Here is a 27,965-nt window from a genome sequence, read left to right on the forward strand (position 1 = left end):
ACAGAAGAAGAAAAGCGGATAACGGAGCCAAAGGAGCGCCCACTCTTCCAGCATCATCAGACCGTCTCTTCCAGCATCTTGTGTTCAAAAAAAAAAAAAAACAAAAAAAAAAAAAAAAAACATAAATAAAGCTGGATTCAGCCATCGCTCTTCTCCTTTAATCCGAACGTTGACTCCAGGTATTTAATTATACAGTTTTCCTCATTTGTTTTTTTAGGAATACAAAGCGTTAGAGCTTATAGTGATCGTTCTGTGTATCCTGGCTTAAAGAAGGCCCCGCCCGTCCCGGTGCTATAGCAATTAGCATGCTAGCTCCGTCTGTCTGTCTGTCTGAGCTGCCAGAATCCGCCAGGATGACTGCGGACATGTTTGAATCGTCCTGCTGCTCACAGGCCGGACTTCAGGCATGAAACAAGACAGAAACAGACAGGAGCGGGAGGTTTTTCTGCTGCTGTTTTGGGACAAGGGCGGAGTAGCATCTCGAGTCAGTGACAGAGGAGTTATGTGATTATTGTAGAGTAAGATATGCGTGTTTTGTGTTTTATGTGTGTTATAACTAAAATTGAAATGTTTACAAATATGTGAATGTATGCATATAGTTTCCAATCAATTCAAGACCATTATGCTAAGCTGCACATATCTCTGTGTGTGTGTTTCTGATGTTTAGTTTTATTTTTGCTTTAATTGCATGAAATAAAAACTTTTCGAATCCAAATATCATCAGTTAGAACCTTACATTTCTCTCATACAGAGATGAAAAGACAACTCATTTTATTTTTCCTTCAAGAAGGGACTTTATTTTGAAAACGAACAGGAAATGCATTTTTAACCTGTAAAATCAATGAATAAAAGACATATTTTTCTGTTAAAAAACTGACAATTGGTTTCATTTAAGTTTGTAGGCAAATTTGTGTTGATTTTTTATTTGCTAAACAATTTTGTACATGCTCACTCATAATTAATAAGGTTATTATGAAGTGAAATGCTTTAACAGAGCATGGACGGACATCTTTTGCTTAGCTTAATCATTTAATTTTTTACTATTAATACCATCGTAACCATTAAAGATGAGCAGATTAGCTGATAAAGAAAACATTGTTGTCGAGAGCTGCTTGCTGTTCACATGGTAGCAGTGTGACAGGCCCAGGGCTACAACCTCACTGTTCTATCTGCACAAACACAGGTTGAAACAATGTGCTTTGAATGTGTGTTATTGGACCACATTGTGTGACACAAAAATGAAAAAAGAAGCAAATGATTGCAGTGTTTGTTGCATTTTTCTGTTATGTACGTAGATTGATCATAGTTGATTTCCTCCTGCAGTATGTCTGACAAGAGTGAGTTAAAAGCTGAATTGGAGAGGAAGAAGCAACGGATTGCCCAGATTCGAGAGGAGAAGAAGAGAAAAGAAGAGGAGAAAAAAAAGAAGGATGTGAGTGAGAATGCCGAGGCTCCATTTCAGCGTGAGATTTTGTCACGTTAGAAAGCTCAATTTGTGTGTCTGCTCTCCTCAGGGAGACTCAAAACGGGGAGCTGAGGCCGGCTCCTCGGTCGGCCATGAGGACTCTGATCTGGAGAGGAAGAGGAGGGAGGCTGAGGCCCTTTTGCAGAGCGTTGGCATCACTCCTGATATACAACACGGTAAATTTACCATACTTACAGCCTGCATCAAGGTTTATTCTAACATCCCATAAATCATCGGGTCCTTTGTTTCTAGAATGTGTTGCGTTTATCGTCTGAACTTTCTGTCTCAGCTTAATGTGGCTTCCATCGCTCTCCAAAACCCGTTTTCTATGTTGTGCGCATGACACCTAATACGTTGCCTGCCATTTATTTTCATTCTCTCTTCTCTCTCCCCCTTTTGTCGGCCCTCTTGTGCTTTGTCCCCCCTTTTCTGCATGAAAACTCATCACTCCCTCGTTCACGCACTTCTTCCATCCTCCACCACCTCACGCCGTCTCCCTCCCTCCCTCCTTCCTTCACTCACCCACCCACCCACGGTGCGCGCACTGGCACACACGCACACGCTCACAGTTCAGCCCCTGAGGGTAGTAACAGAGGATACCTGTCTGTTTCACTACCTAGTCCCCGCCCCCATGTCTCCCTCCAACAAATCAGTGGGCAGCGATGCGGGAAGCCAAGATTCTGTGGATGGGAACACCGGACCGAGGTCTGTCAAAGTTGCATGACTGGGAATAAAAACACAAACAGAGTTCTCTTGTTTTAGGAAATTTTTGTGTGCCTTTGATTGACCTGCATGCAGACGTTTGTGTTTAACAGAATATTTATGCTTAAAACCAAAATCTGACCCATTTCTTTGCCTTTTTCGCCAACTTGCTGATGTTTCCGGACACTCATTCTTCTCTCTGTCTTTTCTCTTTTCTTCTCCAACTTTCCAACATCCTGTACGTGACTCACCGTTTGCCCGTCCTCTCCGTTTGCTCTCATCCTCTATTCTTTTTGTTTTCTTTGTCCCGCTTTTCTCTTACTAACACCGTCTGGTGTTTGGCTGTGTAAAGGACATTGCATTGGGATCCCGACCCCTCCACACTGCAACTCCACTCCGACTCTGAGCTGATGGGGTACTGCCTCCTCCTCTTTCCTTTGGCTTGTCTTCTATTTGTGGTTTCATCTTAGATTTGTCGAAAAAGGAAATGCCTTCGAGCATCAAATATGTCTGTACATCATTATCTATGTCCATACGTGCAGACCGTTCAGGCGCTCCCCTTTGATGGTGCAAACTCTTTTCCCCCCTCTCTTCCCTTGTGGAACGGCGTGGGCGTGTAGGCGCGGAGCTGTGAGGCTTGGCATGTCAAAACTGACCCAGGTGGACTTTCTTCCCAAGGAGATGGTGTCCTACTCCAAAGAAACACAGACACCCACAGACGCCCTGTCTCAAAGTGATCAAAAAGCTGGTAGGCAGCCACTTTTCTTGTCTTTCTTTCTTCTTACTCAAGTTTATTTACTGCAGTTTGCACGTTTTTGTCTCAGAAGAAGAGGAGGATGAGGATATCACTGCTCCTCCACCGACAGAGGACAACCAGGAGGAAAAAGCTGTTCAGGACGAGCAGCAAGGGGAGGGTAAGGACACCAGTTTGTCGCATGTTTTGAAAAAATAAAAATTCTCTCCTCTTTCCACTGCCCCTTAATCCCAAATTATCGGCGCGCAGACACTCCAAAGGAGTTGACAGAAGAGGAAAAACTGCAGGTCCTGCACTCCGAGGAGTTCTTGTCATTCTTTGAGCGAGGCAGCAGAATCGTGGAGAGAGTTCTTGCTGAGCAGGTGGATGTTTGCTTCGACTACAGTGGCAGGGATCTGGAGGATAAGGAGGGGTGAGACCCTTGAATGATTATAAAAATATATCTATGAGAATGTGGAAGCTATTTGGACATTATTATTTTTTTTTTCTCCTTTGCAGCGATTTGCAAGCTGGCGCCAAGCTAGTTCTGAACAGACGCTTTGAGGATGAGCGCTGGACAAAAAACCGAGTGGTGACCTGTCTTGACTGGTCTCCTCAGGTGAGACGATATCAAATGTTTCCAGAAAACACCATTCAATTGTTGAGAAACGTGTGTTTGGTTATTTTTCCTATGGATGGTGATCCTCAGACTTTTTTGTGACTTGTCCTCTGCTCCTGTCAGTATCCAGAGCTGCTGGTGGCTTCATACAACAACAACGAGGACGCTCCACACGAGCCCGATGGCGTCGCGCTGGTCTGGAACTTGAAGTATAAAAAACCTACACCAGAATACATCTTCCACTGCCAGGTCAGGAAGTTTAAAGTCCTTTTTAGTAGTTTTCTTTTACTTATTAGACTCAATTTCAACTCAGTTGTCATATTTTAACAGAAAAAACAGAGACCCATTCCAAGGACTATATATACATATATGAGTATTTCTTTATTCAAATTATAAATTGGGAGCTGACAAAATAATGCAGTTGGAAAAAGAGCGTATTTGTGAGGTAGAAAACACGCTGGGTGGGCCACAAGCTCCCTACTGGAAACGCTTTTAAAATAGCTCAACAGATGATCGGTGTTGGTCTTTAATCTAATAATTTAATCCAAGTTTCACCTTTCTTCAGTTTATGTTTTGAAGTTAAATTTGTTTAAAATGGATTTTCACATTTATTTAATTTGTTCTTCAAATCTTTAGTGAGTTCTTTTCATCTGAAGCATTTCGTGGCATTGTTGACTTTGTGTTGATTTTGCATACAACTATGAAAAACCCACAATCTTTAGAAGATTTTGATAGATAAACTCTTGAGGCTTTAGTCCTATTCTTTATCCTGTCTTTTTTGCAGTCCGAGGTGATGTCAGCCGGGTTTGCAAAGTTTCACCCCAACCTGGTGGTGGGCGGGACGTACTCCGGCCAGATCGTCCTGTGGGACAACAGGAGCAACAAGCGCACTCCTGTTCAGAGAACGCCTCTGTCTGCTGCTGCACACACAGTTAAAACCTTTTGTTCCACGTCCACTTTTTGCCAAACAGAAGCTGGCTCTCTAACTTGCAGCTCTTTCTGCGCAGCATCCTGTGTACTGCGTGAACGTGGTAGGATCTCAGAACGCTCACAACCTGATCAGCATCTCCACCGACGGGAAGATGTGCTCCTGGAGCCTGGACATGCTGTCCCAGCCCCAGGTCCGCCGCCGCGCCTGTGTGGGCGTTTCTCTGAACGCCAGCCGCACTACGAGACTCTGACGCTGTTCCCGTCCTCCCTGCAGGACAGTCTGGAGCTGGTGTTCAAACAGAGCAAGGCGGTGGCTGTGACTTCCATGGCGTTTCCTCTCGGGGATGTTAACAACTTTGTGGTGGGGAGCGAGGACGGCTCCGTCTACACCGCCTGCCGCCACGGCAGGTAAGCGCTGCTGGAAGTGCACCCTACTGATGTCTGTGCATGTTTAACCCTTTTACACCAAAGCTGTAGCTCCAGTGTTGACATTTTTTCCACTACCTTAACTCTTCCACCGTTTACTCGATTACTGACAGAATTCTGTAGCGGAGAAAGGCATCCTTGCCCTGATATGCAACACTTTTCATTAGTAATGTGCTAAAGTCTGACTCTGTGTTGTGCTTCCACAGCAAGGCTGGCATCACTGAGGTGTTCGAGGGCCACCACGGTCCGGTGACGGGGCTGAGCTGCCACAGCGCCGTAGGACCGGTGGACTTCTCTCATCTCTTCATCTCCTCCTCTTTTGACTGGACCGTCAAGCTGTGGAGTACCAGGGTGAGACGTGTGGAAGACACGCGGGAAAATACCCGCCACTGCATCTTTAGCAGTGTTGCTTAGCTCTAACCCAGGGATCTGCAAACTTTAACAGTTTTCCTACTGAACAAAACCCAGCCAGAGTTCCACTTTAGAAAAGAAATCCCTCCTTTTAATATTTACAAATATTCATTTTTGATAGTTATTTTATTTTTTATTTTTAAATGTTACCTTTTTTTCTTTTGACAGCAATACATCCAAGTTTCTTGCAAAATAAAATACACCTTGTGCCAAATAATTTATTCGGAATCAAAAACGCAAGAAAATCGAGTCAAATATGGAATTTTCTAATCATGTTACTTAAACTTTTCTACTTGTATCATCAAATATAGTCAGGACAACATTGGTGAATCCAAAAAAAGAACATCTAAACATGCATATTCCGTCCTATACTTAAGGAAATTTGCCTCTGAACAGCAAAATAGACACTGTGGTGCAGTTTATTCTAACAACAAACCACTCTGAAAGAGGATTAATAAACCTTTTACCATCACGATGCTCAGTTATTTGACATGTTAAACATATAAACCGAAATAACAAAACTTGATTAATCAAAAGAAATGTACCAAAACCCACAAATTGTTAGCCAAAGAGTCACACTGGATGGATTAAAGAGGTTGCTGACCCCTGATCCAACCAGACTTCTTCCTGCAGAGCACCCGTCCACTGTACTCATTTGAGGACAGCTGCGACTACGTCTACGACGCGATGTGGTCTCCAACACACCCGGCTCTGTTCGCCTGCGTGGACCTATCGGGCCGTCTGGACGTGTGGAACCTCAACAATGACACAGAAGTAAGGGAAATGTGCAGTTTCTGTGTCGATTCAACGCGGGATTCCCCGCTCTAACTCGGCTGTGCGTCGAAGGTTCCCACCGCCAGCGTCGGCGTGGACGGCGGCGCAGCCCTGAACCGCGTCAGATGGTCTCACACTGGGAGAGAGATCGCTATTGGAGACTCGGAGGGGCATGTGCACATCTATGACGTAGGAGAGGTGAGGTGACGCTTTTAAAATAAAATAAAAATGACTAAAAAAGCCCCACAGCAGCAGCTGCTGCTGTGGGGCTTTTAGTCATTTTTATTTTATTTTAAAAACTAATCAATGCATTTGCTCTTTTCGTCCTGCAGCAAATCTGCGTTCCCAAGGCGGACGAGTGGACGCGCTTCGTCAGGACCCTGGCGGAAATCAACGAGAACAGAGACGAGGCCGAGGAACTGGCGAACGCCTGATGCCACTCGCCCCCACTTCCCTCCTAACTGCTTTTAAATTCCTCATCCGAATACTAAACACCTAAAGCAATTTAGAATGAATATCCAGAGAAGCTGCTCCTCTTTGGCGTCCAGCTTTGTGTCCTTCACTACACCCCTGAGGGAAATGTGCTAAGCTAGAACGGAGCGAAACCACGTAAGCGTTCCAGGTTGTATCAAGCAGGATGTCATATGTAGATGTAGAGGCAGACGTTTGAAGGCCGACAGATCATTCAAAAGGGACACAGAAAAGGTTTTTTTTTTTAAGTTGTCCACTATGAATAGGGATCCTGAAAGCACTCTTTCCCTGAGGCCTCCACCACCGTTTCATTTTAATATGCAAACCTTTCTACTTGCTCCTTTCTAATCATCATTTCAGTGTTTTTACATTTTACTGGTGATTTTTGGAGGAAAACCTTTGATCCTGAAGCTCTTCAAGGTTTGCAGCTCTTGTGTATTTCAGCACTACAATATTTAATATTTATTTACTGGTTGCACTTATTTAAAGTTTGCTGTTTCCATTTAATTATTTTAGTACTAAAATGTTTGAAATGACAGTGACACTACAAGCCTTTTATGAGGTCCAGTTGTGCGATTTGGCTTAAAATTGACACACAAAAAAACCTTGAACTATTTTAAAGTTTTATATTTGCAAATATTGTTTACTTTTGACGTATATCAAGTCAGATCTAACGACGATGGTTTTTTTCCCACCTTAAGACCTGAACTTAATGTGTTTTTCTTCACAACGCAAACTTAACCAGGCTCATAAATTCTTACTTTTAGCCAGAATGTACTCAACGGCAGTCGTGCTTTATGCATCGAGAACAGGATCCATGTTCCACACAGAAAAACTGTATTTCCTGTTGTGTTCCTAATGCAATGAATGGTTTTCCACATAAATAAAAAAACTCAAAACTACTTGGTAAATTTAAAACAATATGGATGATTTATTTCATTAAAATACAACAACAGAACTGAGATACACTTAATTTATTAATACCTAATTCTCTGCTCAACATTTGATTTTTTCTTTCTTTGAGAAAACACTAAATTGAAAAGTCCTGTACATCAGTAAGTTATTCTCTGGATGCCCCTCCCACTGCCGTGACATTACATCTACTGTGTAATGAGACCAGCTGAGCGCTGCGGGACTTGGTCTTGTAACATTTTCTCAGTACAGTACAGCGTGTACAGTATATGTAGTCACCTAGAGGAGTTGTAGTGACGTCCCACACACTGTGCAGGTCAATCGATTGCTTCCTATGCCGACAGTCCAGTATCAGAATGGATCAAGTTTTAAGAGGAGTGCCCAAAGTTTGTTTTTCACACAAATGCTGGAGAGAAGAACATAAAGGATGGAGATTCCAGGAGCCACTGAGGATGAAGCGCAGCCGCACACCTGACAGCCGCTCGCTGCAGCGCAGAAGCACACCTCCCTGCAGGAGTCGCCGGCTGCTCTCTGCTTCTGTCTGTCGAGTGAAAAGCCCCCCCATGTATGTGTGGAGTATACATATGTCTACTGTGTGCTTTGCTGAAGTGGCCCCTGGTTGCGGCAGAGAGGGATGGTGAAGACAGAAGCGGCTGCACGCCTCTAAGGTGTCTGAACAGGCGTGGCGGGGGCCGGCTCACTGTGATGGATGGAAACCACGCCGGAAGACTTAAACTTAGGAAGGTGCAGGCCGAATTTATTCTCCACCCCGGCGAAAGTAGCTGCAGCCAGGCGGTATCCTCCAATGTGTTCGGCGTTGATGGGGGGAAGCTCGGAAATGCGAGACTTGGGCGTTGGCTCAGAGCCTGCAGGGCGACTGCAGAGAGGAGAACAAGCAGGTTAACTCTGCAACTTTTGAAAACACTTCATACTCCAGAGCATCAAAAGGTTTCACTTGAACTTACTGTCCTCCAAAGTCAACATAAAACCATCGCTGCAAAAGCTCATAAGTCACCAGGGTCACACCAAACTGAGGGGAGGAGCGGCACATGCGAGCTGGAGAAAAGATAGTTTATGGTATTTTAAATTCACAGAGAACAAGAGCGCCTCCGTCTGAGTCAGTCTGCAAGAACACACACCTCCGGCGCCTTTCCACAAAGCCCGGAAGCCTTCCTCTTTCATAATCTTCCTAAAGCAGTCGATGACCCCAGTATAAGTGGTCTGCCCCGCCCTTGCTGCAACCTGCAGTCGCGTCTTGATGACATCAGCAGGAGTCACAAGCGAGGCCGCAGGGACACCTATGGGTGAGGGATGGAAAAACAAACTTCTGTGAAGCATAAATAAAATATTCATAACAATTAGCTTTTTGGAACTGAAACTAACAAAATGTTCAGCCTTCATTCTATTGTCCCTTTTTCCTGTATTGATAAATTTGGGTGTTACTTTGGCTAAATGGTCAAACTTTTCTTGTTTTTGTGGATCAGAATCATTCAGTTACCTGCAATGGCTCCTGCAGTGAGAAGCTGCAGAGCTCCCAGTCTTCCATTTTCATCCGCTAACTGCGTTTTAGTGTGGGCGTACATGGGAAAATAGATGGCTGAGAAGGGAATGTCCCTCAAGAAGCAAGCTTTGGCCCCCTGAAAAGAGCAGGTCAAAACAATAAAAGACAATAAAGAGTAAAAGCCTTAAGCCTAAGATTTCAGCAGCTTTACCTTGTAGAGGCCAAAGAAGCCCAAGTCGCGGACAACGCTGAGGGCGCTGACTCGAGGCCCGGTGGTGATCTCCCCCGCAACCTGCAGGCGAATCTTCACAATCTCCAGAGGGTTTGTAAAGATCACCTGAGATGCTCCGGCCTGGTTTTTTATAAAGATCAATCACTCTTTAAGACACTCGCTCATACAAGGAACTACATCAATTAGAGATGCTAGCACAAGTTTCCTGGAAGTTCCATTCTAACAAGTGTTTATATGTAAATAGAAATCATGACACTCACACAGCCACCAGCCATGATCTCGGCAAATAAAGGAATCGTGTCGTCTTTTTGGGTGAACTTGTCTCGAACAAAGTCGTTTACCTGTGAAAAAAACAAACAAACGTTAGCCACATCTTTTTCCTGTTTGTATCTGGAATGAACTGGAATGAAGGTGGAGGAGAGAAGGATCCCGCAGCGCTCTGTACAGGAAGGAGGAACTCACTGTGAGTTTGATGGCTTTTTCAGGTGCAACACCAATGAGCTGAGGAACCAGACCTGTGGAGCATCAAAACACAAACATGAGCTTCCACGCCGACATTGGACTAACGGGAACATGAATGGAGACAACTACAGTAGAAAGTAATTTGTGTGATAAGAAAAAAAAATAATAATAAAAAAAAGTAGTTTCTTTTAATGAAAAAGATTAAATTCAAAAAAAACAATGAACTAAAAAAGAAAAAAAAACTATTCTTGTCAAAATGTTATATTTAATTTCGTTTTTCTGTTTATTTCCTTATTTTCACTGTATGTTCTTAAAAACCAATGAATTGGTTAGAAAACAAAGCATGCAGATGACCGTACCTCTGTAGAAGCCAAAAAAGCCCTCGTAACGTAGAACCTTCTTTGCACAGTCAAAGCTGTTCTTGTACATCAGTTCTCCAACAAAGGATCCAGTGGACCTCTGGTTCTGCATGCGAGTCTTCACCAAGTCGATGGGGTATACTGCTGTAGCACCAGTGGCTACACAAACCACAACAAAGTCCAGCTGGTTCAAATCTTACAGATGAGCGATCAGAAGGTGATAGGTGCATTTAAAAGCCGTCTCACCTCCAGCAATGGAACCCAGAAAGAACCTGTAGCCAGACTCTGCTGCCTGCAGCCATATGGGCCTGGAGCCATCTCCATGGGACTATAGGAAAGAAATGTACAGAAAGGAGACATTCCCAAATAAAACAGAAGGCACATTTACAGAGTTTTACGGTATCAGAAGCTCTGTTGCTTAAAGTTAAAAACTAATGCAAAGAGAACATTTCTCTAGATTCCTTTCAATAGTTTGTATTAAAAAAAGAGCTGCTCATGCAAACATTTGACCTGTTTTTGGCTTTCGACCAAGTGGTGGGGCAGACATCCTTCTTCTAACGGAGCTACTCTTTCAATGTCAAGGAGGTTCAGACGCCTAAAAAACATTCTCGGTTATTCTTCTGAACTAGATTTCCTGTGAACTTCGCAGACTTAAGAGATTTTTACCCAGAGGGAGAGTGCAGGCCTGATAACTGGTACAAGATATCGATTTCCATCGGTGTGATCTGACCAAACTTGTTGGCAGCATGCACAAACTCCTCTGCAAAACCAGAAAGAGAGGCAGGGGTAAAGACACAGACAAATACAAGGCCTGCTTCCTTTTGGTGGGAAGGTCAGGCTGCATCATTACACTGACATAAAAGTCTATGTGCCTTTAGTCACAAGCGTGTCCTTCCGCGTGCCGGCCATCGTGCTGTAGATCTTGCGGATCAGCTCCATGTTGTTCAGGAGGGAGTTGAACGCGTTAAAGTAGGAGAAGCTGACCATGTGAGAGGTGCTGCCGCCTGCAGCCTGGTAGAAAACAGATGTTACACAGTAAGTTTAGGCGTGAATACAAATAAAAATGCATCTCAAAGTGGATTTAGGCAAAAGCTAAGCCGGGAATGCAAATATGATTATTAAATCCATTCAACCCCTTTAAAAAAGGCCTTGGATTCTTTTGGGCATTACCAAAAACATTATTGAGGTGGGACATTTTCCTTCTCCTCATGGGAAGCAAATGTGGATTTAACCGTCTTCATCTGGAAAGCTCTAAAGGTCAAGGTGGATTATTCTTTCACTGTTTTAAGTCATGTTTATTTGAAGAATCATTAATCTTTAACTCCGTGCGTGGCTATAAACCTTGGGATCATGCCACCAGCACGCTCACCTCGACACAGAAACACTCACCGACACGAGATTCTCCTCCACAAAAGGAGTCAGCATGTGGTGTCTGATCGTGGCCATTATGTCACTGAAGTCCATAGCAGAGATAACGCCGTTCTTCCCTTTGTCCTTCTGGGCGAACGCTTGGCGGGCGTGCTCCAACTGCAGCTCCTAAAAGACAGCACCAACCAGATGAGCGTGAAAAAAAATGTGAGAAACAAAAAGCAAAGTGAAGAGAAAAAAAGAAAGAGGGCAGGGTCGGTTTATTCTCCATGCCTGCAGGAATTGTGTGAACTCCAGGTAGCTGAGGTGTTTCTTGCGATCGTTCCCAAAGTGCAGGCGGATGAACTCGCAGTCCCAGTTGAAGGGAATGTGGTGGTGGACCGTGGTCTGACTGAAGATGTCCCGCACATTCTCTGCAGCACATCAAAAGACACCTCTGTCAACGTCACAACAACAACCACAAAAAGGTTCCTGATGTAAACAGAAAAAAGAAACCAAGTGCTGTGATTAAGGACAAATAATAATCTGGTAAAAAATGTCCTGCTAGGAAAGGATCTCCACACTCCAAAATGTTGTGCAATCAACTGTGGCACAAACAGAACAGCCATGATAAGAAACTCATTCTGTCTCCTTCAATTTTGACCTTCATCTTACTGCTTCCATGTTCAACTACAATAAACCAGAGCCCACAGAAGACCCGTACCAAAGGAAACGGTCCCGGTTCCGGTCTTGTCAAAGAGTTGAAAAGCTACGATGAAGAGGGCGTCTGGTGCACACAACACTGACTCGAAGGCAAGAAACTCCTGGAATGAGATGAGCCTGCAAAACAAAAGAGAGCTTACTTTACAAATGTAAACAGAGTCACATGACAGGCGAGGGAACGTGGTCTTATCTGCAACAAAGTGTGACAATCACAAATGACCTAAAAGGGCCTCAGAAAATGCCTGATAACAAATGGCGCTGATGCTATCGGCACATACCCGTCCTTCGTGGTGTCAGCAACAGCTGCAATGAGTTGGACAGTTTTGGGATTGTGGTGAATCTGTGTATGAAGTCCCAGATAGTTCTGTACAAAGTCGCCTGGAGTCATGAACCGTTCCCCATCCTTGTCCACTATACTGGCGTACTGCAAGGACAGGAACACAACAAAGATGTACATGCATATCAGCGCTGATCAACCTTCAGATGGAGCCAAAACAAATCCCATTTTGCTGGTAAACTCTAATCTCCCAATACTGGCTAAAGCAAAGCATAAATAGCTGATCCAGCTTGATCCCTGAATGTTTTCTTTATTACCCACAATGCTCAGAAACCTACTGTTTTAGTTTAACATAATGCATATATTGTGAATTTAGCATTTTATTTTTGCTAAACAAAACTCTTTCATTGCAAATTATTGAGAATAAAGTTTTTAATAAGCAGTTAAACATACCAATTATTTACATGCTGTTGTTTTGTTTTCTGTTTACTGATTATTATGGTCTTTAACACCAAAAGAGCTATTTTGTCCAGATTCTTACTGATTAAAACCCAGCAGGCCGCCAAGTCTCACTTAACAGTTTAGAAAAAACACTTCATTTATGTTTCATGGACATTCATTTTATATATGAATGGCTTGAAATTGAATGATAGTGTTATATTTCTCAATACCTTTATATTCTGTACTTTAACCCACAGCTCATAAAAGTTTCTTTTAAATTACCGTAAATAAGATCTTCCTGCTGCAGCAGATTTACTTGAATGAAAAATGCTAGAAAATTAATTCAAACACATTTTCTATCAACAACTAGACACTTGTGTGCAGCACAGATCAGAATCTATGATACATTTAAGCAGGTAATTTAATATATATTCACATTGTTAGCATTTTTTTAAGTCATAGAGCCACAATGGAGGCATAAATGAGACCCATGTGGCTGAGGAGCTCCAGGTTTCAGCCCCCTGGTTTATGCTATGTGACAATCATCCTAGGCTCCTGATGTAAACAGCGGTTTTTGGCTTGAGCTCATCAGTAATGTGACCTGCTGAGGATGAGTACAGTCCAAAGTGCCTCATGACCATCACATGCTGGGTCACATTCATCATGAAGGACAGTGGATAAAGGTAGACGGAAGCAAAGTCCATTTAACTCTGCTTCCAGCGTTCATTACATCCCAGATCTCACACAGACCTGTGCTTTTGATTTAACACTTTAAACTCCTACTCCAATCCTCTTTTGATCTTTATTTTTCCCAGTGCTCTTTGAAATATGATTAAGGCGGTTTATAGGCCAAAAAAAATAAAAAATAACCTGTGGTTCTCTAGGACATAGTCCTGGCTGAGCGGGAGAAGTTCATTAGAAATTTGCCTCCGAGTTGTGGGCAGAACTGTTGCTGTGGAGTAAGCCTACCCTCATTTCCCATCATCCCTTGGTTTACACGCCCCTCTTACGCACAACCTCTCATTAGCAGCAAAAATGACAAGCTGTACAGTGGTGAGCCAGAGGTCAGCTCAGACGAGGAAAACGTGGATCCGTTTGTCTACAAGTGGATGCATCAGAATGGAGCGGAGCAGGACGCTTGTGGTTGCCGTAGTAACAGATGTCAAGCTTTGTCAAATGGCTTTTTTTTTCTGTCTGCTCTAAATTCACAGCAAATTTTAAGCTTCAATTTCTTTATGTTCTCGCAAAACACTAAAACTGATTTTCATTGAAGTGGGTCTTTAAGGAAGAAAAAAAACTTTTACAAGTAGCAAAAAAATATATATATTTATACCAAAATTTAAATGACTTGACCATCTTGCGTCAATATTGAGGTCCAAAATTATTATTGTTGTTTTTTAGCACTAAAAATAAAAATGTTCTTTTTGATATTACAGAATTCGTCTCAATAAGATTAAAGGTGAATTATTGAACTCATAACCAAGTGAAACTAGTGGGTGAGTTTTTAATGCAGACTACACTGATGCATGATCTGATCGCTGCAATGTGACACCCACCAACCCAAGGACAGATCATTTACTGACAACAAAACTGTACCTTCTGGAAAATGGCTTTCAACTCATTTGGGTCCCCGCGTTTGGTCGATTGCACCTAAAAAAAAAAGAAACATACATGGCATGAGAAACTCAGCTAATTCCAAACTGGATTACGGTCAAATCGAGTTGTACTTCTAACTAAGCGATCCACACTAATTTTAGCTCATTTGACGTCTCTTTTAAAGCAGTCACAGAACAAAAACAGTAAACGAGAAACACAGCCTTTCTCCACCAACATCATACGACCACACGCAGTCAATGCTAAACATGTCAGGGAACTAACTACTACTAGCCCAGCAGTCATCCTCGAAGTACCGATATACCGGCTGAACAGCTAGCAAAGCATCTAGTACTTGCGGAAGGACACAAACCGTTGCCATAAAGTTACGCATCAAACAGGCACGAGGCAACGAAAAGAGAGCAAACACGACTCCAACTGCCCCCAAACGACGACTCCTGTCAGTGGGGGGATTTTCATCAACCCCCTATTAGCGAATGAGAAGTTGTTTTTAGTGCGTTTTCTCGATAACTTGTTGTAGCTTGGAGATTGCATCAAGGCCAGCCACTGACTGACTGACGTGCGATAGCTAGCCCAAGGATGCTACCACGCCAGACAGAACCGCACCCCGCTCATCCTACACGGACGGGACCGGGGAGCGTCGCCTCATAGAACCCGAACGCGAAGACACGGAGAAGCAGCATGCACACAGGTTCATTTAGAGTATTGTAAGTCGCCAAAGAGCTGTGCCCAAGTCACCTTGACCGCCATGCTGATTTGACGTCATGCGCAGTGAGCGACTGCGGCGCAGCGCGACCTGTGTGGTTAAAAAAAACAAAAAAAAAAAAGCGCGACCTGAGTTAGCGCGTGCCAGCAAATCAAGAACACAAACAATAACAAAACAACACCCAAACTATTAAATGTGGGGCTTACTTAATCAAGTCTCAACTCGAAAGGCTCGTATATAAAGACAGACTGATGCAATAGCTGAGTTTTCACTACTATAACAGCCCGTTTGACATAATTTAGGGTAATAATGTGTTCTTAAATCTTTAAATAAATATGTGTCTCTTTTAAATAAAGTTATCATAATAAAATCAATAATAATACGTTATTATTATTATTTTTATTTAAAATAACAATATTAAATATTGTTCATACTGACCTGAAGTGCTTCACAGTGACAGAGAGATAAAAACGTATAAAGGAATAAAGTTATACTAATAAAACAAAACATCACAAATATTTCCTAAAGGAGAATCAATTGTAATGTGGTGAGATAAAAAGACAGAGAGGCAGCCTTTTTCCTAAGAATTAAAAGCCAAGTTTAAAAAGTTAAATAACTAAATAAGAATTACTCTCACAGTATTTTTAGATTTGCATTTTTGTTTGACCAAAATATTTTGGATTAAAGATTTAAATGTATGCAATTCCTTATAGGAAAAAAAGTGTCTAAATTAAGTGTACTACAAGTATACTTTGTCTGTAACATGAGCAAGGCAGTGTACTTGAAGGTTACTTTTTAAATACTGTCTATCTATTAAAAGCCTAAAATGTTCCAATTTAGTCTGAAAAGGTATTTATTTAGTATTCTGTTGGAAGAATTCAGTTACTTACATACTGTACATGGTGTGTATAGTATTGGCTACCTGCTATACTGACACTCAAGTAGACTTAATTAAATAAACTTCAAGTGTACTACTTTTTGTGAAAGGACATAATTCTTTGTCTGGAACACCATCACCATGTGGTGATATTAGTTAACATTTCTTCTACTTTATCCAACAGAATTTGTTCTGTTTTTTTTTAAACCAGTCTACTCTGTCTCATTGTCAGCCAGGAACAGGGATCTACTCTTTCTGTAGGAATTTTTTAGCCACACATTAAAAGGGTTTCTTCTCTGACACAACAGATTGGAATGGTCGTGCTGACCGACCTAACTCTTCTCACCTCAACATCATTTTAAAAAGGGCAAATCGGAGTACAGTCTGGATAGAGTAGGCTTTAGGGTTAAAAGCCTACTCCATCTCTATTTAATTGTTTAAAAAAAGATTCATTTTCTTCACACAGTTATCATATATTGAAAATATTCTTAAAAATGTTCAATAAAACTGTAAATATGTGTATTTTTGGTGAAACTTTTAACTCCTTGACGCCTGAATTTTTTTTCAGCGTTGAATAAAAGTGTTTGTGTTTTTATATGGATGCAGAATTAAGTGAGGTTTGGAGCAGAAGTGGTTTGGTGCATATTTGCATCAACGGGCACCAAGGAGTCAAGAGTCAACATGAATGCAACCTGCCTCTTGTGGTTTTTGGAAGAACTGCAGGACTTTTCAGGTTTGTCTCAATTCGGGTGTAGGGGTGCGTGGTGGGGGGGTGGGGGGGTGGTCTGGCTTGGCTTGGGGGGGTGGTCCCTTTGCCTGTGCTGGGGGGGGGTTGGCGGGGGGCCCTGCTCGGGGGGGGGGGGCAGCGGCGCTGGATGGGCTGCCCATCTGCGCCTGGGGCTGGGATCGGCCCTTCCCTGGCTATGGGACGGGACGGGACAATCCTCTCGGGGCTCCCGGTCGCTCTGGGTGTCATCCGCTTCGGCTGCGGGGTCTGGGGTGGGGCGGGGTGGGGGGCTTGTCGGCCCTGTCCTGTGGGGGGGCGTTCTGGGGGGGAGGGGGGGCCATCACTGTGAGTAATCAGGAGGCAAGGCAAGGCAAGTTTATTTGTATAGCACAATTCGTTCACGACAGGAGATGTCCCCTTAGTGCCCTACTCGCCAATTTTAACTGCACCCCCCGTAGTACACACACCCCTCCCCCTTCAATATATACATTCCAACATAAACACACACACATGCACACACACACCCTGTCAAACACACATACACGCACACACATTTTGCAAGGAAAGTGGGACCTGGGCCCATCTCTCCCCTACCCCTTCCCTGGTGGGGGGTGCGGGCCCCTTGGCGACGGCGGCCGTGTCCCCTGGGTGCCGGCTTCCTGGGCTCGGCGGTGCTCTCTCCGCACGGTGGGGGGGTTCACATTACATCTGGGCCGGGGGTGTTCGTGTCCCTGGGGGGTGGGTCCTGGTCCTTGCTCCTGAGCGCTGGGCCCCGCCAAACGTCCAACAGTGGCCGAGCCTGGTCGGGCCATATTTACAACACCCCTTATGGGTCCCCTTTTTTCCCCGGGGTTCCCCCCTCCTGGGCGGGCCCCTGCCTTGCTCCTCCCTGGACCAACCGTGGGCCGGGTGGGTGGCTGCCTGGAGTGCGGAGTGGGTCTCCCTTGGGGGGTCCTGGCTCGTACCTGGGGTTGGGGCGGGGGGATGCCCGGAACTCCTGGGTGGTGGTGGGGTGCTCGTCTGGGGCTGTGGGCGTCCTTCTCCGGTGGGGCCCTGCGTTGGGCTCTCCCGGCGCGGCGGGGGGGCTGCTTTCGTGGTTGGGCTGGGGCGGCGCTCTCTTTCCCTCCGCGCCTCCCTGCTCTCTGGCTCTGGGGGCCTCGCGGCGATCCTGCTGGCCCTGGCCTGGGTGGCGGTCTTGGTCGCCCGGGGGGCGGTTGTTCCCTGCCTGTTCCCGTGTGGCGTTGGGGGGATTCCGGCTGCCGCTGCTGCTGCGGCGGGGGTCTGGGTGTGGGGGTGGCTGGGCGCTCCTCCTCCTTCTTTTCACATTCCACCATACATTTTAGAAGAACATAAACACTCACCTGAACACAGGTGTTAGCTCACCTTTGCACTAATAGTTTGCATGATTGAATGAATGAAAGATTTCACACTAGTTGGTTTAAAGGCATAGGTATGCGTTTGTGAACACTATCTGTTTTGTGTGCATATTGACATGTGGACATTTTTGCAGCTAGCAGGTGTGTTGATAACATTTGAGTGTGTGTGGACAGGCCCCGCCCTTTTTGTACTACATTTGAACCGTACCGTAATGATAAACAACCAGTAAACCTGTCTGCTCTATGCTGCTTCAAGGTCTTACCCCCCCTCTCACTATCACCCTCCCCTCTCTAACATCCCTCTCTCTTCTTCCCTTCTTTTCTTTTCTGTCCGGTCCAACACCAAAGATTTTCAAACATGGTTGAAATTAATAAAGTTTGGCCTCAATTACAAAAGGGGTTTATTCAGTCATACCTTTGGTTTGTCTGAAGATTAATAACCCCTCTTGTTAAATTAAAATATGTCCAACACAAGAGGCCTTCAGCTCTCATCTGCCTGCCTAGCTGTTGGACAGGACAAGTTAAAAAAAAAAAAAAAAAATTCGGGAACAAAAGGCAGGTGTTTCACCACACCATCTATCCTCGTGTTCTCCTTCATTAAATCCTTATACCTCATTCTTGGTTCTCCTCAAGGCTCCTTCCTTGCAAGTCTGACATTGGCTCCCTTTTATTAATGCGTTCTCTGTCCCCACCACCACAATGTGTTCATGATGACCGTCACAACTGGTATAGAAACATTTAAACTAATTATTTAATCCAGAATGTTACTGATCACTTGAATTGAATCTTCATTCATTTTGTGGATTTAATGATACAAGATATATAATTTTTGACAGCAAAGAACTGAGGTAAGTTTCTGCAATTTAATGCAGTTTATGATTTGAAATATAAAATCAAACATTTCAAATCAAACATTTAATTTAAAAATTATTTATTAGTGCAAAATATTTTTTTTCTTTTTGACTATTTTTTAAAACTTTGATGAACTTTGATTGGCTCGGTTGGTAAGGTGAGAGGCTACCATGCAGGAATCCCGGGGACCAATTCCTGGAGGGGGATAAATGATGGTACTGGGTCAATTACCATATCAATGGTGAGCAATTAACATGACCCAGTGAGGGCCCTTAGGCAAGGTCCTTAATGCTACTGTCTCCCAAGTGTGGTTAGGCAGCAGCTCACTGCTCCCCCAGGGGATGGGTCAAATGTGGAGAAGAATATCCCCATGGGATAAATAAAGTATCAATAATTATTATTAAACTGCATGAGTACAACGTTTGTTGAGATACATCTTCCATTCTTAAAGATCTTTTCCAAAGGTGTCGCAGCTGAGTTAGGAAGCAAAAGCAGGCTTTTGTCAGACAGTGATTCCAGTATTTGTACATGCATTAGCTTCCTATTTCATTTAAGACCTATACCTGGACGCCATGTGTCTGCTCAAAGCCTGAAGTGGAGTTTCCTGTGATTTTTGGGAAAAGTATCTGGACACTTTCTTGAAAAATGTTCCTCCTATCTGAAGCATGAACATAATGTCTACCATGAGAGGTTTATTTTGAGAAGATTCTGCCAGCCATTGACCTTGAGGTTGAGATTGGATTATATTTAAACATGGTCTGTCAGGTTGTTTTTACAAGCACCAGGTCAGGTGACAGTAGTTTTCATTTGGGGGTCATTGTGTCATGAGTTCGGAGTTTTCTCTCTCTGCTGCCCCCTCCTGTCTCTTTACAACTTTAGGAACCCTCTTCTACCTTTTCTCAGTTGTCCAATGTCTTCCCATCTGTTTATTTATAAGACTTTTCATTTATTACGCTTTCTTTGTTCATTCAGTTTAAAAATTACCTTTTATTTACTGAAAAACTGAAAACATTCGTGGGAATGTCACAGAGATAACAAAAATTGCTCCATCTTATTCTTTTTAGTGGTTTAGGAAATCTCTCTTGTTCTTCAGTTTTAGGACCCATCCTGTTTATGGTTTACATGCTGCCCGTAGAAATCATAATCAGGAAACACAGCAATAATTTTCACTGTTATGGAGATGATACACAGTTGTATTTATCCATTAAACCTTACCAGAATGACCATATAGAGAAACTTAATGCCTGCATCAGAGACATAGACCTGGATGACAATTAATTTCCTCCTCCTAAACCCAGAAAAATTGAGGTCACTATACTAGGTTCTAAAAACCTGAGAGATGTCTGATAGTCTGTCTGATCAGGTAATCTCCCTGGATGGTGTAAATATAGCCTCCAATTCCACAGTTAGAATCCCAGGGGTTTTATTTAACCAGGATTTATCATTTGAGGATCAAATATCACAGGCTTGTAAAGCTGCCTTTTTTCACCTGTGCAGTATAGCTAAGATCAGAAATATATTATCTAAAAGTGATGCTGAAAAAACTCATTCATGCATTTGTTACGTCTTGTGCTGCAACCAAAACAGACACAAATTCACTTTTAATGTCCAATTTAAAAAACATTCATAATAGTTTGCTGCATTGCTGTTCAGGAAAATCACAAGGAGCAAAAAGGTCAAATCAACAACATTAGCAGACTTTGACTTAAAATAAAAGCTGTTTATGAAATTTCAGAAGAGAACTACTCAGAAACAATGGTAAATAGCTTGTGTGGTAGTACTTTATTAAGTGCAAAGTAGTACTGGGAAAGAGTGGTACCTTTGTGTTGAATGTAGTCCAACTCCATCTGTAAAAGATAGATAAATCCATCATTTTTGTTCATGAAATGCGATAGGAGTCATTAGTTACATTCAGAATATTTAAAATGTGCACCTTAATTATATCAATCTGACTTTGCATTCTAAGTATTAAAGAACATAAAGCAGCAACGTCTCTGTTTCTGATAACAGTATCTGCTTCTTCCCTTAGCAATAAGAAGTCTAATTTGTGTACTACAAGAATATAATATATAATAAAAGTGAGACAGTTTGCTTGAAGCTTATTTTTATATAGCATCATTTCTTTATACTGTAATATTAAAGTGTCTGAAAAAGTATTCAGTTTGTAGGTCTATACTTTCTACACTGCATGTACATGGTCTATACAGTCTATTTGCAAAGCGTATATTTAAGTACCCTAATAAAATAACAAACTTCAGGTGTACTACTTTTACTCTTAAAGTTGAAGCGCAATCCGAAATGGAAAAAACAACAACATTTTATTTGTTGGTTTGTGTCATCACGTGAATGTGTTTTTAATGGTGTTGTTCACACTCCTCACTGGTAGGTGGCGGTAATGAGCCACTCAAACATTTGTCGACCTCAACCCATAAAAAGAAACCCCACATTCAAAGAAGAAGAAACCACAACAGCAATGGCGTCTACGGTTCGCCGGTGTTCTGGACTGGTGGCAAGAACAGGTACTACGTTAAACATGTTTCTTACTGACACACATAAATATTGTAAGACGTTTTCAGATTTCTGCCTGCTTAAATTTCCATCCATGAGACTTGCGTTTCAACTCCTGCATGACTGACACACTATTAGTAAAAACTAAATGATTTATCAACACGACCACACATTCCCATTAAAGTTTCTGAAAACGTATTCATAATTTGTCACTCTCACTCTTCGAATTTTCAAAATTAGACGCATTTAGGACATTGTGCTATGTGATCTCTTTTCGCTTGTTTGAATTAACTTTATTGCCCACTGTGATTGAACAGAAACAAAAAACATTTACATAGAACCATATGGCAGTGAACGCTTTGATTCTACAGAGTTAACTTCATTCGTCGACGTAAAGCTACATAAAAGACAGTCAGTAATAATTTACAGCAATATGTCAACATATCACACAGACACGGTTCTAATTGCTTTGTGTTTTTCAGAATAAGAGAAAAGGTCTATACTGTCTATACTATATTGTAATCAAACCTGCTTTTCTGCTAATGATTTTGCATTTATATACATTAATTTAGCCACAATGGGAGCAATGTTTATTAAATACAAACCAGGATTCCTCTGCAAACTACTTTATTATGTGACCAAACAACACACTCCTTCAAAATTTAAACGCTTTCTTTAAAACATTAATAAAATCACAATTTTGTCTTAATTTTAAAAAGTGAACAAAAAACAAACATGTCTCAGGAGAGTAATTGCACTGTATATCCATGTTAAGCTTAAATCCTTGAATATAAACTTGTTCTGGGTAAATTCTAAAAACAATATTTCATTTTATTAGTAATCAAAAACATATTTGGAGTTATTTGAACCTCTTTCCAAGGCGCACCATTCACAATTGTAGTTCAGTGTAGTCCAGTATGCAGAATGCACTCCAGGAGACACTGCATGAGTGACAGAAATATTTCATTCAATTACAGAAGGCCCTTAAGCAACTGACTTTCAAAAAACGATCTTGTTTTGTCTTTAACCAAAAGTGATTTTGTTTTTTAAAATGTCCCTGTTCTAAATGCATTTGTGTAGATGATGTCAGAGGATTTACTCCCAGAAATCTGAACCTTTCAGAAAAACCTTTTTTTGTTTCAGGACTGAAAGATTTTCTACAGAGGTTGTGTTGCTCATGGGGTTCTGGTCCCCCTCCTGCACACGAATGTCAGCAGCGCCGCCAGTTTTTCTGGCGAAAATGGAAAAGTTCTTCAAGTGTTGTCCGACCAGCTGCTGTTCGGCCGTCCTATCCAGTTCCAGAGGTATGTTGCCACATCTTGTTATTCACAATTCACACAATTGTGCCAAAAAAAAACTACCGTAAATTCCGGACTACAAAGCGCACCCGATTACAAGCCGCACCTACCCATTTTCACGTGTAAAATTAGTTTTATACATACACAAGCCGCGTCAGAGTACAAGCCGCTCATGTGTTAGGCGATATTGTCATCCTGACAGATCACGGCCAGAATCCCAGAGTGAGTGCAATTCATTAGCACATTGTGGGTGGTTCCAGCTTTGCCTCTGGCTCATGTATTTGAGTGTATCGACATCTGTCAAACAGCATGAACCTCTATTCTGTTCACAAGTTCCTCAGTTATGGTGTTTTTATTTCATTTTTTTTTACTTATTGACAATCTAGGTATCATACATAAAATTACAAACAGTAACCATATAATCAACATTACATCCCTCAGTTATGATGAGGAAATTTACATCCGCGATTCCACATTTCCCATGAGTCTTAGGGGCTAAAGGCGGGGCCAATGCCCGGCTCGCCATTCTGTTGTACGTGTTTAAGAATGAGTATCAGCGGTGCATGGAGGGGTGAACGGGTAAAGCTCTCCTTACGCTTGTGTCGCGGCAGCGTTATGGGAGTAACAGGACTGGTTAAAAACACACCGGTAAAATACAGCAGCGGCGACTGAAAAGCACGCGCCTCAGCGCGATACGCGCGCCTCAGTGCGGCGCGTGCGTCAGAATTCAGAAGCCTCTGCACTCCGCGGACGCTTCTGCGCTCCGCTCCCGCCCCGCGCGCTCCTTGTCTCCCCTTCCTATCTACTCCGACACCTCTGGCCAGGGCGGCTTCAAGGAGGAGCACTTCGTCCCCGTTGCGCCGGTGGACGGAGCAAATCGTTTCTGTGCAAAGCAATCGGACTTAATACTGTACGTTTTGTGTATGAGGGGCGGATGCGTTGTTACGTGTGGGAGCCATCAGACTGCCATCGGCCCCGCAGCTCTATAAGAGCAGCAGGAGAAGATGTCTCCAGCTCACACGGAGGCTGTGAGTTTTTCAATGCAAAATTCCGCTTTTACGGTTTCCTTAGAAACCGTAAATGGAGTGTAAATTCACTCCATGCGCTGTTCTCTCCGTCACGCAGCAAACCGGCTTTTCCAAACCCGTTGGTGACGGTGGACTTTTTTACGCTGCTTTTAACGATTGCTTTTAACTTGAAAGCTTCATCATATTGTAGCGGCGATCACGTGCACGTTGGGTCTAATGGCCCCAAAGGATTCTGGGATGCGGCTGGGCATGCGTGTTTCATTTTGTTGAACCATGACTAAAGTGTCTAAGACCTGAAGTCAAGTCCATGCTGTTTGGCTGCTTAGAGGTGTGTTGAATATAAATGTCTTGTGCTTGGTGTTAGACAAAGAATACAAACTATTCACTGAGTTAAAAAGTACGTACATGGCGGCCGCTAATTAAATCCATAAATTAGCCGCGTCACTGAATAAGCCGCAGGGCTGTAAGCGCAGGAAAAAAGTAGCGGCTTGTAGTCCGGAAATTACGGTAAACATGTAATTTAATGGAAACCTCCAATTGACCACAAAGATCGGTTTGAATTCCATGTTTTATTTATTTAATCAAAAATTGGGATTTACACCAATTCATTCTCAAAATTAAACCCAGGTTAATAGATTTTTTTTGTTTCGTTTTCTTGTGGTGAAACTTTTACTTCCTGATAAGTGTGATTCAATTAAATTAAAACTGAGCCAAACAATGAAATAACTAGTTTTGTGGATCCTCGAACGATATAGAGTAATAACAATTTAAGTTTTGGTTCCCTCTAAATATTTTCTCCAACACTGATTAATATTTTTGTAAAATTTCTGTTGCAAAATTCTACTCATTACCCTCCAGTCTCTTTCCTGACTGCAGCACATAGTGCGGCCTGACTACGTTACCTCTGGACTGGTCCCAGAATGGCCAGATTACATTGAAATAAAAAACCAAGAGCAGATTGAAGGCCTCACCAGAGCATGTCAGCTAGCAAGACATGTGCTGCTGCTAGCTGGAAGTAGCGTGAGTGTAAGTACCCAATCACTACAGCTGTGTTGTTGGACCATTAGTTGTTTGGACCATTAAAAATATCTCAATAGTCCTCACTCGTTGCTTTCAGGTTGGCATGACAACAGATGAAATAGACTTCATCGTGCACCAGGAGACCATCAAGCACAATGCTTACCCATCCCCCCTCAGATACGGAGGTTTTCCCAAGTCGGTCTGTACATCTGTGAATAATGTGGTCTGTCACGGCATACCTGACAGGTAAAGAGGACATTCCAGAAAAAAAATATTATTTAATTTAATGTTGACCAGATCTGTTTCCCCTTGATGTGTCATTGTTTAAATATGCATTAGTTTTTTTGCAGTGAGTGAGTGAGTATGGTAAAGTGTTTGTTTTCCACAGTCGGAAACTTGAAGATGGCGATATCATCAACATAGACGTTACTGTAAGTAAAGCACAAAGTGACTGTTATTGTTAATTGAACTCAAATCTCTGATTAGCGCTCACATAACGTTTTCTCTGTTTACAGGTGTATCTGGATGGTTACCATGGTGACACCTCAGAAACCTTCCTGATTGGTCAGGTGGATGAAGTTGGTCAGCGGCTGGTGGAGACGGCAAGACGCTGCAGGGATGAGGCCATAGCTGTATGCAGGCCGGGGGCACAGCTCTGCGTTATAGGAAATACTATCAGGTATATGGAAAAAAACAAAAAAAAAGATGTATTTGATTAAAAACTAAATCATTTCCTCTGAACACGCCATGTGTTTATGTCCGACCAGTGAAATAGTCCGAGCTAATGGCTTTCAAGTGTGTCCGTATTTCATTGGACATGGGATAGGCTCCTCCTTTCATTGCCACCCTGAGATTTGGCACCATGGTAGGTTTGACCCTAAAACTGGAGAGATGGATCATCTATTGTGTTTTAATCATTAATATTTGCGCCAGAAAACAATGTTTTTATGTCATTATAAACGACTAGAAGAGTTTGTGTTCTTTTAACCGAGGACAGTGTTTGTTTTCAGCTAACGACAATGACATCATCATGGAGGAAGGAATGGCTTTCACAATCGGCAAGTGACACTGCACTTTCTACAGAGGGGTAAAAAAGTATTTGTTAGTCACAAATTCTGCAAGTTGGCCTATTTAAAAGATGACAAAAGTCTGTAATGTTCATTTGAAATACCTTCCACTGTGACAGAATGGGGAAAAAAGAATCTAGGAAAATCACATTGTTTTTTTTTTTTGAAGAATTGATTTCTTTTATGGTGCAATAAAAATTAATTTCAACACTTTGGAATGTAACCCCGGTCAGCAAAGGTCAAACATCACGATCATTTGTACACCCACTGGGTCAGATCTTACATGGAGCTTCTGGTGGAGAAAGATTGTCAGTGATGTCATATTTTGTCCATGTTTCTCTTCAAGCTGCTTATTGTATATTAGATCATCCCATTATTGTTCAGGTGTACATTCTTGTCCCTGGTAATCAGGTTAAACAGGTGACATTAATACAGGTAGCAAGTGGGTCATAGAAGAGCATCAAGTTACAGGAGGAGCCAAATATTTTATTATCCAAATAAATTCTTTAAAATTCACACAATGGGATTTCCTGGATTCTTATTTTTCATTCTGTCCTCACAGTTGTAGTGAACATTACAGACCTCTATCTGTCATCTTTTTAATTGCTGGATCTGTGACTGACAGACACTTGTCTCATTGAAGGCACACACAGAAATGACATTCAGGTTGATCATAGGTTCACAATCTCTGTTGATGCTGCTCCTTCAGAGCCCATAGTGATGGAAGGATCGGCTGAGTTTAGGATCTTAAAAGATAAATGGACGGCAGTATCTGCGGATGATAAAAGGTATGTTTTTCTCAAAATCCTTTTTCTCAAGATTCTGCCTTTTTTAGTCATGACAAATGTATCTTTTTGGGGAAATGTTTGCAGTTTTTACAGATATAAAACATCTGTTTTGCACCGTGTGCTTTTCCTCACTCAGGTCAGCCCAGTTTGAGCACACAGTGATCATCGCATCCGATGGAGTAGAGATTCTCACCAAACTACCAGGAGAAAGTAATCTCTGACAATCTGACCGTTGGTTTCAGCAGCACAACATCAAAGACAGTTACACTTTAGTAAGATGGGTAGTGACGTTTTGAATTGGTATTCAGATTTTACAACTACTGTAAAAGTCTGTTTATTTTACCTGGAGTTGAAATATCTGCATTAATTTGAGCTTAAGAATTCTGAAATACGCTGAGGACATTTCTGCTGCCAGCACAAAGAAGATCTAAAGTTCTTTAAAACAAAACGTATCAAATACTGTTAAATAAAAACAATCTTGTTATTTTTCTTAAACCTAAATCACTATTTGCATGATATTTTTGTGTCTTTTAATAAAAAAGGGGCTTTATTGGTGATGTGAGAGGTGGCGTTTAACTATAGATTAGATAAATCCCTTCCAACAAAAAGGTCAAGCATTCTTGTCACACAAATGTTTTGTTAAAACGATCATTTAATGGGTTAAACTGTTAATTTACCTCATCATCTGTATTTTTAATCTGTATTCTATGTTTAACCACTAGATGGCAGCAGATTTAGTCATCTAAACCATACTGGTTCTGCCACCTGTAACCCTTGTGCTATCCTAGGCACTTTAACATTGGGAGTTGGGTCATCTAGACCCACTAGACAGTAAGCTGAACCTTTTTCTTCAGTGATTTGTGATCTTCACTGGTGTCCATGGTTTACATGAAATCTTTCCACCTTTGTCATGGTAGGGAGATCATGTCAATGTAAGGGTGGGGTCATCCAAGATGGCACAAGGGTTAAAATGAGTTTGCTGCTATGATTTACGATAGAAAAGCCAACAAATATCTGCCTATGATGGAGTATTTAAGATGCTTTTGCCCCTTTTGCGATGTCTTACAGGGTGGGGTACAACAAAAGCTGCCCCACAAACCTACCTTAAAAAACTATTGGTTTGACTGGAGGCATGGCACTGTTGTTCCCAAATGTTTTCTTTTGTATTGACAGCAATCAAAAGCTTTACGGTTGTTCCTGTTTTGTACACAGTTTTGTTAAATACAGTTTGGATGTTGGTAAAAGTTCTGTGTAGAATGGAGACAGAAATAAAGCTGTTGTTGAAGAGCTGCTGTCGGGTGATTTAAGGTTGAGGGGTG

At 42.3% G+C, this 27,965-nt stretch overlaps 3 protein-coding genes across 16 annotated transcripts; 2 read left to right on the forward strand and 1 right to left on the reverse strand.

The window, feature by feature from the left end:
* LOC101158306 (dynein, cytoplasmic 1, intermediate chain 2a) lies at positions 1-7,452 on the forward strand. Of its 11 annotated transcripts, none has more exons than XM_011486661.4 (17): positions 1-179; positions 1,324-1,432; positions 1,515-1,641; positions 2,086-2,170; positions 2,520-2,582; positions 2,788-2,915; positions 2,992-3,081; positions 3,171-3,333; positions 3,420-3,519; positions 3,643-3,768; positions 4,304-4,450; positions 4,527-4,640; positions 4,724-4,857; positions 5,082-5,226; positions 5,920-6,060; positions 6,133-6,258; positions 6,393-7,452. In XM_011486661.4, exons 2-17 carry the CDS (start codon positions 1,325-1,327, stop codon positions 6,492-6,494), a joined length of 1,899 nt encoding a protein of 632 aa, XP_011484963.1. In that variant the 5' UTR covers positions 1-179; position 1,324; the 3' UTR covers positions 6,495-7,452. The 11 variants fall into 11 exon arrangements, with proteins under 11 accessions (XP_011484963.1, XP_078791769.1, XP_004079213.1 ...); XM_078935643.1 differs by having other exon boundaries at positions 2,995-3,081; XM_011486658.4 differs by having other exon boundaries at positions 12-179; positions 2,035-2,170.
* Positions 7,439-15,241, reverse strand: LOC101159534 (electrogenic aspartate/glutamate antiporter SLC25A12, mitochondrial). 4 transcript variants are annotated; one of them, XM_004079172.5, is made up of 18 exons: positions 15,138-15,241; positions 14,382-14,435; positions 12,346-12,491; positions 12,069-12,184; positions 11,639-11,778; positions 11,387-11,533; positions 10,870-11,008; positions 10,664-10,757; positions 10,508-10,592; positions 10,244-10,325; positions 9,998-10,156; positions 9,639-9,691; positions 9,437-9,517; positions 9,156-9,296; positions 8,942-9,080; positions 8,583-8,741; positions 8,409-8,499; positions 7,439-8,320 (listed from the first exon to the last, which is right to left on the reverse strand). In XM_004079172.5, the coding sequence occupies exons 1-18, from the start codon at positions 15,147-15,149 to the stop codon at positions 8,107-8,109; spliced, it is 2,052 nt and encodes a 683-aa protein (XP_004079220.1). In that variant the 5' UTR covers positions 15,150-15,241; the 3' UTR covers positions 7,439-8,106. The 4 variants fall into 4 exon arrangements, with proteins under 4 accessions (XP_004079220.1, XP_011484959.1, XP_011484958.1 ...); XM_011486657.4 differs by lacking the exon at positions 15,138-15,241 and adding an exon at positions 15,006-15,135; XM_011486656.4 differs by lacking the exon at positions 15,138-15,241 and adding an exon at positions 14,752-15,006.
* Positions 14,994-27,933, forward strand: metap1d (methionyl aminopeptidase type 1D (mitochondrial)). Its single transcript, XM_023965414.2, has 11 exons — positions 14,994-15,106; positions 21,324-21,456; positions 22,589-22,749; positions 24,648-24,797; positions 24,889-25,037; positions 25,180-25,222; positions 25,307-25,470; positions 25,559-25,656; positions 25,802-25,849; positions 26,568-26,646; positions 26,783-27,933. The coding sequence occupies exons 2-11, from the start codon at positions 21,333-21,335 to the stop codon at positions 26,865-26,867; spliced, it is 1,101 nt and encodes a 366-aa protein (XP_023821182.2). The 5' UTR covers positions 14,994-15,106; positions 21,324-21,332; the 3' UTR covers positions 26,868-27,933.
* The last annotated feature ends 32 nt before the right edge of the window (positions 27,934-27,965 follow it).

The sequence above is a fragment of the Oryzias latipes genome, chromosome 17 (assembly GCF_053564925.1).
Source record: "Oryzias latipes strain Hd-rR chromosome 17, Olatipes_Hd-rR_3.1".
Classification (NCBI taxonomy): Eukaryota; Metazoa; Chordata; class Actinopteri; order Beloniformes; family Adrianichthyidae; genus Oryzias; species Oryzias latipes.

Coding starts and splice junctions, on each gene's coding strand:
- LOC101159534 (XM_011486656.4), bottom strand. CDS start 14,772: ATGCGTAACTTTATGGCAACG. Junction 14,436..14,751: donor TGCGTAACTTTATGGCAACG/GTTTGTGTCCTT, acceptor TTTTTTTTTTAG/GTGCAATCGACCAAACGCGG. Junction 9,297..9,436: donor AGATCATGGCTGGTGGCTGT/GTGAGTGTCATG, acceptor ATAAAAAACCAG/GCCGGAGCATCTCAGGTGAT.
- LOC101158306 (XM_011486658.4), top strand. CDS start 1,325: ATGTCTGACAAGAGTGAGTTAAAAGCTGAATTGGAGAGGAAGAAGCAA. Junction 3,082..3,170: donor GGACGAGCAGCAAGGGGAGG/GTAAGGACACCA, acceptor ATCGGCGCGCAG/ACACTCCAAAGGAGTTGACA. Junction 5,227..5,919: donor TCAAGCTGTGGAGTACCAGG/GTGAGACGTGTG, acceptor TTCTTCCTGCAG/AGCACCCGTCCACTGTACTC.
- metap1d (XM_023965414.2), top strand. CDS start 21,333: ATGAGCCACTCAAACATTTGTCGACCTCAACCCATAAAAAGAAACCCC. Junction 24,798..24,888: donor TAGCTGGAAGTAGCGTGAGT/GTAAGTACCCAA, acceptor CGTTGCTTTCAG/GTTGGCATGACAACAGATGA. Junction 26,647..26,782: donor GTATCTGCGGATGATAAAAG/GTATGTTTTTCT, acceptor TTCCTCACTCAG/GTCAGCCCAGTTTGAGCACA.